General features: G+C 40.8%; 1 protein-coding gene across 1 annotated transcript; it reads left to right on the top strand.

The window, feature by feature from the left end:
- Positions 1-5,173: 5,173 nt before the first annotated feature.
- On the top strand, positions 5,174-8,864 carry gdf10b (growth differentiation factor 10b). The gene is made up of 3 exons (XM_040023109.1): positions 5,174-5,723; positions 7,042-7,952; positions 8,167-8,864. The coding sequence occupies exons 1-3, from the start codon at positions 5,462-5,464 to the stop codon at positions 8,356-8,358; spliced, it is 1,365 nt and encodes a 454-aa protein (XP_039879043.1). The 5' UTR covers positions 5,174-5,461; the 3' UTR covers positions 8,359-8,864.
- The last annotated feature ends 1,982 nt before the right edge of the window (positions 8,865-10,846 follow it).

Here is a 10,846-nt window from a genome sequence, read left to right as displayed (position 1 = left end):
TTTGTGTTATTGTACCTGAAAGGACCATGAGTTGACAAAAGCATAAAGTTAAATAGAATATCAGTTATGTAGTAGCTCATCCAGCTCACAATACATAAAATGTGTAGTACGGAAAGAAAGAAGGTTTTTTTGTCATGCACAGGGTACATCGCCCGTAGAAACCATGGCCATAAAAGGAAAGGAAGGAAAATATGTCATATGGCTGTCACTATTGGTCACAAAGATAATGCTTCTAGTGATTGATGTGGTCACTACTAAATTGCCAGAGTCACGTATTTTGCATAGAAGATGCAAACTACTCTGCAAACAGTTGCCTTTTAATCTCCAAGCTGTAGTAAAACTTGATAAAAGTGCAACGCAAACAGGAAACAGAGAACATTTGCATCAAAGTAAAAGTTATGCCTTTTAAAAAGTGTTGGTTCCAGCAGTGAGGCACAATTTTTACTTTGAAGGTAAACAAGAGTTTCCACATATAAACTAAAAGGACTGGTGCTTGTATAAAATCTGCTCTATTGCAAGGAGGTTTACTGGTGCAGCATTGTACATCTCTTTACAACCTGGCAGATGCAGAACACTTTTCCCAAGCAACCGGTTATCAAAGTGTCAATTGCTGATCTCTTGGCCTGGGATCAGGGCTTTATCGATCAATTTTACAGCAATTGCTAGAAACCCCGAGAAACCACTTGCATCTGGTTGTAGACTTTTCCCCTAGTGCTTCTCTAGTGTATAGTCATCAATTGTTCTGTAGGCTGTAGGCATGTTCTGTAGTATGTGGCAATTGATATTTCAAGTATTATATGATTTTGTATTTTATGAAGTTTTTTCTTTATCATTTGTGTAGGAAAAATGTATCAACATTGACAATCTTATGTAAATCACATCACAGCCCTGTTTTTGGGCAGCCTTAACCGAGTTTAAGACATTATTTATACCAAAAAGAAATCATCTGACACTGACCCTGAGCAGGGTTTATATGAAGACCCATTATTAGGTTATCATTGTGTGCAAGTTTCACTGAAATCTGATCAGCACTGAAGGAGGGGTAGTGACAAGTGACTGGAGTAGTGAATTTTGGGCAGGTGAATGATGGTGCCTGTCCATGGTGCAAACTCGTCGGTTCTTTGGCCAGGTGAAAGAAAACTGATGACACTGCTGGAGTTTGTGAAAAAATATTGGACGATAAATGACTATCGACCAGATCCCTGAGCCAATGATCATGACACATGAAATAAATAAACACCATTATCCTAAAGCAAGAATTTTCTAGATATAGATATATTGTTATCAGAATAGGGAAAGTTTCCGCTGTAGAATGAAGTGTTATTATGAAGTTCCATTAACTTAAAAAAACAAAAACCAACCAACTCTTTTCCATTTTTGGAAATGGGTTATATTTTATATTATTCATTAATCTAAGTTAAAAGCAGCAGCCAGGAGCATCTGACAAGTTTTAGCAAAAAGGGATTTATTCCCACCAATCACATCCCCCAAAAAGCGAACCTCAGGCAAACCTTTAGATGGCCTTGTAAGAAGTTCAACAGGCAACCTCACGGTGAGAAAACACGTAAAGGTTGGGGCCACCCAAAAACCACCTGATGGAAAACAGCCCTTGAACGACCAAGACTATGAGGCCAAAAGTCGGAAACGACTGTAGTCATTTTTCAAAGAAACCACAGGTCCACTGTTTCTTTCTAACAGATTAAATGTGAACGGTGGTCTCGAATATCAGCAGCATGCACTTTGTGCCCCCATTCATCTTAACTGATCTGCTTCTTCATCAGTTTTGTGGCACTGTAACAACTTCCAGATAATATCAGGGCTACAAATCCCAGAGGGGGCTGATAGTAATCCAGCCAAGGCAAAAAAAAAATTTCACCTTAAGGGTTTTGATAAGTGTTTGGTCAAATTATTAATGTTTTTACCTTTTTTTTTCTGATGAGGACAACACAACTGTGCTGATCGTTTTCACAGTCACATATGCCTACTTTGAAATGGGGCACAAAAACCACAACACCACAAAAAGAAGACTCACAAGAGCAATGTTACTTTTTCAAACCCTATTATAACCAATTAGACTGCCCCACGCTGAGTGATAACATCTTTTGATTACTCTCTGGGAGGAGGCTGATACTATCTGGCTCTTTCCTTGAAGCAGCACGACCTTTTAACACGCCACTGTTTTACTGAAGGGGATCCCAGTCCCAGCAGAGTCCTTTATCTCTGATGTAGGACACAGTGGTGTCAAAGAGTGCCTTGTGATCCCTCTCAAGGACCAGCAGGAGGTATTTTAATGGATGTCTGACCCGTGGTGGTGAGAGCACGTCTCTTACAGGGAAACCATTGTGCTACAGCAGAAACACACAAAGCAGCTCTCCTTTTTTTCTGCTACTCGCTGCCTAAAAGAAACTGTCAGGCAACAAAATGACACGTGTTTCACCTTGAGACTCGGCCATCAGTCAGTGAAGTTCCTGTCTGAACACTCATCATGGTTCAGCTTTTCTAAGCTTGGAAGATCTAGCTTTAGTAATAAAGCTTCCAGAGGTATAAAAATAAAATTTTTCTGATCACCCAGGGTTAACTGACTGCAGCTGAAGCGAACATATACCCACATATCAAAATTGGTATGGCCTGGATCTGGCCCACACAATGTGCTTACACATGGCCACATACCGCAAAGAATGAAGGCCCTTCGGTGGCCCAGACCTGGTTTGCCAGAGGTGGCCCACACATGGGCCAGACACAAGGCCAGTTGCAGACACACTAGTGGTCCTGTGCTGGCCCATGTGTGGATTACCTCTGGCAAACCTGATCTGGGCCACAGAAGGGCCGTCATTCTTTGCAGTATGTGGGCCATGTGTAAGTGGTGTGCAGCCACGGCCCAGTTGTAGACACACTGCTGGCCCTGTGCTGGCCCCAGATGTCAGCCTAATGTGTACCTTAATCAAGCCATGCAATAACAACATGTGCCAAAACATGCAAAACAGTGCAAAAGTTACATGACAAAACTCTGTTCAGACAGTGAATGGACTAATTCTTATATAGCACTTTTCTACTCTCCCGGATTACTCGAAGTGCTCTATAAAACATGCCACATTCTCCCAACCAAACACTTTCGCTTAACTGAGTGCTTCCTAACTACATACACACTCTTGACAAATGCGACTGGAGGATCCAGGGATCGAACCACTAACCTTCTGATCAATAGGTGACCTGCTCTACCTCCTGAGCTACAGCCACCTACTGGCAAATATGAGCAAACTGTTACTAGGTTTTGGATAAAGTGTACACTCACAAACCTGTCAAACCTGCATTTGAAACGTTGGCTACCACAGCAGTATAGTATTGCAAATGGCATTTGGGTCTTCTAACTAAAATAGAAAAATAGGAACATAAATAGCGCCATCATTGCCAGACCTGGCCCACATCTGGTTGACATACACCCTGCCATGACACCAGTCCGTCAGAAAGTGCCAGCTTGATGCCGGATCCAGGGAAGACCTGTTTTCTATGGGCCTGGGCCACATACACCAAACCACAATCGGGCCAGATATGGCATGCCATTGCATAGACAGTGCCATTTATGCCAGGCCTGACCCATATCTGGATGACATACGTCTTATCATGCCAGAAGTCAGCCAGCAGATCCGGCTTGAAACCAGATCTGGGCCAGACCTGTTTGCTATGTGGGTAAACACTAAGACAGTAGTAATAAATAATTCTGTGTTACAAGGTTGTTGTTTCAAATATGTGTTTTTCATGGTTGAACAAGCAACCTGCAGTATATTAGCAACAGTGCAAGTGTTGTTTTAAAATGCAGTTTTGCTAGGATAGCTCCAACACAAGTCTTCTTGGGCACTTTATATAGTAAGGTCAAGTCCCTACAGTATTAAAGAGGAAAACTCCAATACCTCTCTTTGTGAAAGCACTTGGCACCGTCTCACTTTCAACAGATAGAAATCTGCAGCAGATCCACAGTCTTGAGGGGTGATCATCTGCCTCAAGCAGTTGTTGTTTGAAGCAAGCAAAAATCCCAAGAGGTCTTGGGGTTTTGACCCTTTTCAAGACTTTTTACCTTTTCTGTGCTGTAATGGTGGAGTCATCCAAGAAATTCCTTCAGGCAAACTTCAAAGGGAAGGAGAAATGAAGAAGGTGTTGTTGCAGCATCTTTTATTGCCTCTCCTTTGTTTGAGTATAAACTGCTTGCAAAATGGGTGATGGCTTGCAGATAGTTAGAGTACAGAAGTTAATTACATGGTCATTATTGAATTGTAATAATGGGCAATGTTTAAAGAGTGACATGGACGATATATGAATATGATGGGATGACTTGTAAGCCAGGATCAGTGTGCGTTTGGCTTGACTGTAAAGTGCAGATGAAAACATGGACATGTATTCACGGTCTGCAGCTGAAGGAAGTGCCTTAAAGCTGCATTCTCGCTAATGACCACCAGACCTCTAATTGCAGAAAAAGTCCAGGTTTATTTAAATCTCTGACAAAACATCCCTGCTTCTCGGTTTATTTATGACCACAGTAAACATTTTCCTGATGAGTTTATAGTTTTGATCACTAGTTCTAAGTCCCACTTAATACAGCATGATGATCATTTTTGTAAACTATTGTTTGATGGGGGTATTTTGCTTTCTTCGGTTTGTCAGTCAGATTGAGGCTGATGATGTCAGTTGTTTTTTTCAAGTTAAAGCATCAGAACTTGAGAAATCTGTCTGATGTCACAGTAACAACATGTATATGTTTTATTTACATTTTAAAGGCTTAACCAGTCCTAATGGTGACACCACAAAAGGTGTAGACCTGCACTATACTGGTAATCCGTCCAGGGTGTGCATCACCTTTTGCCCTGTCACAGGTGGGATAGGTTCCTGATTTGGTTAAGTGGTAAAGAAAATTGATGGATGGGTGAGTTTTAGTTGGATTTTCAAAGTAGTCTTCCAGTGCAGCATCATAAAACAAAATTATTATTATACTCCATCATAATTATTTTTTAAACGCCCTCATAAAACTCTCAGTGATAGCGCAGAATGGTGTTCAGCATGTAGTCCTTAGTGTTGATGCATTTTCTGTCAGAGGTCACTGCCTTAAGAAGTTTTGGATTGTGAAGCCTGTCAGTGCTCATGAGCACTTCACATAATGGGCTGCATGGCTCTCGTTGGCTGCGCGCTCTGAGGCGTCACCATCTGTCATCCTGCAGCAGCAGCGTCTGCGCGGATCTCCTCCCATTGTAGAAACAGCTGTAGACCATGAACCGTGGAGTTCGGATCTGACACGGATAACCTGGGCATTGATTTGAAGTCTGGGTGGGCAGCAAACTGGCAGGACCAGAAAGAGATTTTTACAAAAAAAAACAAACAAACTAAAAATTAATTAATTATTAAAAATAGACAAATAATAATTTTTTATTGATTGAAGATCATTTTAATAGAATCTGCCTCCACATCAGCTACGATGGAGAACCGGATTTTTTACACCCTGTGTTTACTGGCGGTCCTGGAGTCCAGCTGGAGTTACTTTCAATCTGAAGGTCTGGAAAGAGCCGTGCGTCAAGGTGCCGAAGTCTCTCCGGCTGCAGAGCAGCGCGTCTTTGCGCAAGAAAGCGCGAACCGGGACATGGTCACCATCAACATGTTCAAAGTGTACGAGAAATACAGTAAAGAGCCGCAGAGCCAGAAGGAAGGAAACACCGTGAGAAGTTTTAAAGCTCTTCCGAGTGAGTGACAACACCTATATTTGTTTAAGTTCACCGATAAATATGTCAGAGCAGAGCCGCGCGTGGTTTTGTTTAACAAGATTTTCATGTGTAAAACTACAAAGTAAATATTCAGTTATACATTTTTATTGGATGACGTTAATTATTTGGTAAACATGTTAAAATGTTTTAGCACAAATTGAAGCAGGTTTGTTGTTGCTGATATCATAATTACTGTAGTCGAACACTAAGTCAGCGTATTAATGCAATTGGTCGAATTGCAAAAAAGGGGGGAAATTACAGAAGCAACAAAACTAATAATGTGTGGATCTGGATACCAACATGTATGTATTTATCTTTATAAAAGTGCAGTTCTCTCACTGTAGGGTTAATTTCATTTTTGTTTCACCAAATATTAACTTAAAAAAAATACAGGAGGAAAAAATGTCCAAATTAAACTTTAGTAGATAAGATAAGAGACTAAAAGATCTGAATTACTTTTAATCTTTCAAATTTTAACTTTTCATTTCTTTATCCTAAACATCCTCAGCACAGGTGTTTTGTCAATCGCCCAGCAGACCTCGATTCCCTTTGTGCCAAACGTCTTCACCTCTGTCTGTGCTGTGATTTACTGAACTGAGAAAAGTTTATGTCTCAAACACTGTTGTTTCCCCAGTAGCTGTAACAGCCTAGGTGTCAGACAAGAGCCCATTATCACACTCAGACACCGCATAAAGCCTCAGAGGAGCTCTTTCTGCTATAAGCATTTCCATATGTCAATGATAGACCTGCTGGTCCGACCCAATGTTTGTCTTTCAGGCTGCGGTGGAAGTGCAGGAGACAAGATTTGAACTTCAATAGTGTAGCTTTCGAGGGTGAGGTTTTTTGGTCATGCACGAGGCAGGCATTTAACCGTGCCGTGCTTAATGTTTTCCATGCTGCTGCTGCTGCTTATGTCCATCAGATGTGTTGAGCAACATTTTGCGAGTGATATATTGACATTGTTACTGAGTTGAATCAAACGTGCCAGCGTGACATGATAAAGGAGTTGCAAAGAAGAGAAGGGGAAAGGGTCAAGGCAGCAGTGCGATCACTTCACTCGTCTTTATTGTTCATTTCAGAGAGAGGTGCTCCCTCAGGGCTGTAGCATCTGTTCAGCAAAAGATCTGTATAGCTGAGCTCATCACGTCACTGTTTATGTGTGTATTTCCTGTATTCGGATCATAAAAAGCACTGTGCGCGGGATGAAAATGTTTTTCTCTCAGACATTTTGTAACCTGAAGAACTTTTTCTTGCCAAGCTTTTCATTTGTCTCCTGATTCCTTTTCATATTCCCCAGGAGTCTCACAGGGCAGAGACATGTTCCAGTTCAACCTGTCCTCAATCCAAAACGCCGAGCTCATCCTCTCCGCCTCTTTTCACTTCCTCTACAAGAGGCCCCGCCACCACCAGAGACCGGCGTGGCGTTTCCGAACGCCTCGCCACCCGTCTGGAGGCATCGAGCATCCCGATCCTGCTCATTCGCGGCTCCTCTTCTATGGGTCGTCCATAAACTCGGCTTTTCTGACGCCTCTGGGAAACGTAACTCTGTCTCCTTTCAAGAAAAGCTCTTGGCAAACGCAGGACGTAACTGCAGTGCTGAAACATGCCAGAGATGTCAAAGAGCTTGCGGTCATGGTGGAGTTTGATATGGGATTTGGGGGGGCTCGGGTACAGCAGAGGAGCCCTCATGGCCAAGAACGCCTCTCACCAGCCAACCTGCCGTATATCTTGGTGTATGCCGACGATCGAGCTATAGATGAACCAAACAGCGTGGCCATGTCACTACAGAGGTATGGGCCTTTTCCAGCAGGGGATGACTCATCCGCCTCAACGTCAGCCTCGAGGATTCGGAGGGAGCTTCATCTACAGATCCAAACCAACGACATACCGGAGGCGCACTTCAATAACCTGAAGAACCACGAACTGTGGCAGAGCACATATTTCCCAGCAAAAGCAAAAACTGTGGTCAAAACGGGAAGAAAGCATGGCCTGGTAAGCAGCGAGGGCCTGAGCAAGCCACAAGTGCTGAGCTTTGATGAGAGGACGATGAAGAAGGCCAGGAGGAGACAGTGGAGTGAGCCCAGGGTTTGCTCCAGGCGCTACCTCAGGGTAGACTTTGCAGACATCGGCTGGAGCGAGTGGGTGTTGGCACCAAAGGCTTTTGATGCCTACTACTGCGCCGGGACCTGTGGATTCCCCATACCTAAAGTAAGACATGAAAACCTTCTTATTGTCACTCCAACCATTAGCTGATTTTTTTTTAATTCAGTCAGTAGAATACTTCATTATTTTACCAAATCCACAAGTAGAAAAACTATTAAAACTATTATAAAAACATGACTTTAACTTTATTTTAAGGGTTAGGAAAGTTCTCTTGTTATTTTACTAATAATCAGTCCTTTACAACTCCTTACTTCCTCAGGTGGCACGTCCTTCCAATCACGCCACTATCCAGAGCATTGTCAGAGCTGTGGGAATTGTCCCTGGTGTGCCTGAGCCATGTTGTGTTCCAGACAAAATGAGCCCCCTCAGCGTCCTTTACCTGGATCCAAGCAGGAACATGGTGCTAAAGGTTTACCCAAACATGTCTGTGGATACATGCGCCTGCCGGTAGGGCCACTGCATGAGCCGCTGGAAACTGTGATCAATGAAGATAGGAGACAATGAATACAAAGAAAGTGTAGCTTCAGCGCGTAACAGGAAGCTCGTGTCAGATGGAAGAACAGTTGTAGAGAGAAACAGTGAGAATAACTGATACATACAGAATTTTCTTCCGAGATCATGGCCTTGTTTCGTGTCTGCCAAGATTGGACATTGCCTTAAGTATTTTTCTGCTTGTCTAACAGTGTTCATAGATGCCTTTCATCCAAGTTTATTTTCTGAAAATGCTTGGGTGCCCTTAAAGAAACACGTGTTTGTATTACTTTTAATCTACAAGTTCCTGCAAGTAGATCAAGTTCCCACTGATCCTTAAAAAGCTTTTTTATTTATTTATTTGGAGCAGTTTATCAAGTTTTTTCTCTGTTTCAGTTTTTTAGAAGGATGTTGTTTTACCATCACCTTGGACTCAGACTTAACTGGACTTGGTTTGGGAATCTGCTCAGACTCCTCAAAAGAGCTCAAAAAAGGCTGAATTTCAGCAGCTAATCAAATGTTCTGAACTGTGGTCAAACTGATAAGAAGAACTTTGGACACAGATGCTACATGGCAGCATATTCATATTCTCTGTTACTCAGCATTTGTCATGGAAATCATTACACACAAACATTAAGTGGTACTTAGTGAGTTTATCCCTTTATCATGCATGAGAGGTCATATCTTCTTCAAACTATATCTCAGCAACTATTTGTTTATATCTTGTATATAATGAGTGTATTTTGCCATAGAGTGACTGTTACTTTGAAGCCGGGTTAAGCCCGTTCACCAATCACACATAACCAATGCACTGCTGCCACCTGCTGTGCATTTTGTTCAGTTGAAAGGATGTCAAACTTGGACGACTTCCTGTACTTCCTGTGTTTATTCACTGCTTCCTTTAAACACTAAAACATTATTTATCCCTAAAGACATGTACAGTTTTTAATGTGTACAGTAATGAAAGTAGATTTCCACAGTAACTAAAGGAGATATTGCTAAACTGTAATCAAATATTAATGGGATGTGCTGATGTGTGCTTTAATAGACCACAGACTTGGTGTATGCTTGGTGTAAAAATAAACTGAATTGTACATACTGTCAAAAACACTTGTTAACGTAGGTTTTTATGTATTAAAGTATGTATACCTAACCATAACATGCAGTACTTTATACACACTGTACCTCTTGTCATGTAACATTAAATTTCATATATAAAGATGGAGGGAAAACATTTAAATTTCACTTTAGAGGAAGTGCAAAATTGTTCACCTTCATTTTATAAATACTTGTTTCCTGAGGATGATAATGCTTGAATCATATACCTTAATAATCAGCAGATGTCAGTCCAGTTTAAAACCTACTACAGACTTTGGATGAATATGCTCTCAACACTACTAACATCATCAAATGAGGAAATATATTTTGAGGTAATGGTTTCCATGTCTCCAGTAGATTTCCAGACACTTAAAGAACCAGTGCCAAAGGGTATTTGTGCTGACCTGAGACACTTTTGTGAACTTTTCCTTTAATTTCCAACTTTGCTGATGTTTTATTCAGCAAATTGGGACATTAGGTCTGATCTGTAGGTTTACTGATTTTATTTAATTTTATTTAATTTATTTAGAAAGAGGGACAATACATATTAATGAATTGTCCCTCTTTCTAACAAATTACATTAACAAATGTAAATATGCCAGATTATAGCCTTGGCTAATGTCCATCTGCAGACCCTCTGGCAGGTTACAGGTTTTTGCGTTTTTTTAAATAGTGGCAGGTTAGTGCTTTTTAGTTATGAATGCTAGTCTACATGACCTGTAAATACATTTGATTAAAAAAGGTTTTGTTTTTGTTTGGTACTTTATATAAATCGATGTGATATGTGAGTAAGTAAGTAAGTAAAACTTTATTTATATAGCACCTTTCAAGATAAAAATCACAAAGTGCTTCACAGAAGCTAAAACCTAAAAATAAAAATCAACTAAAAGCAAAGTCACTATTGATGATAACCACAATCCCAGCTCCAAATCCCAACCCTGCTGTCTGGAGACAAGAAAAAAGTATTTAAAAATACATTTTATTTTATTTTATCCCCTAATTGCCAATAATTGGGAGAATAATTTTTTTTAAAAAAGCACTTTTTGATAGCACAGTGTTACGATTAGGCTCATCACCAGTGACGACTTAAACTTCAAATTGTTAATGTAATGTATGTTTTGAAGATTCAGAGAATATCACCACATAACAGAAACAAACGTAGACCTCATGGAGACTATTAAGGTCTTTAATCTAACTGTTTTTATTGCCTAAAAATGTTTTTATTCAGGTTGGAGACTGATTTGCTACCTGATGAGAAAAGAATCTGGAACAAACATGCAGCATACTGACAAATGCCTTGAAAACAAAGCTTGGGCCAAAACATATTGCTGGTATGACACATGATCAAGTCCTCACTACCCTAAAACATT

Source organism: Simochromis diagramma, unplaced genomic scaffold, assembly GCF_900408965.1.
Source record: "Simochromis diagramma unplaced genomic scaffold, fSimDia1.1 OVJJ01000208.1, whole genome shotgun sequence".
NCBI classification, from domain to species: Eukaryota; Metazoa; Chordata; class Actinopteri; order Cichliformes; family Cichlidae; genus Simochromis; species Simochromis diagramma.
The sequence above is the reverse complement of the archived record's forward strand: the minus strand, read 5'-3'. Positions and strand labels throughout refer to the sequence as shown.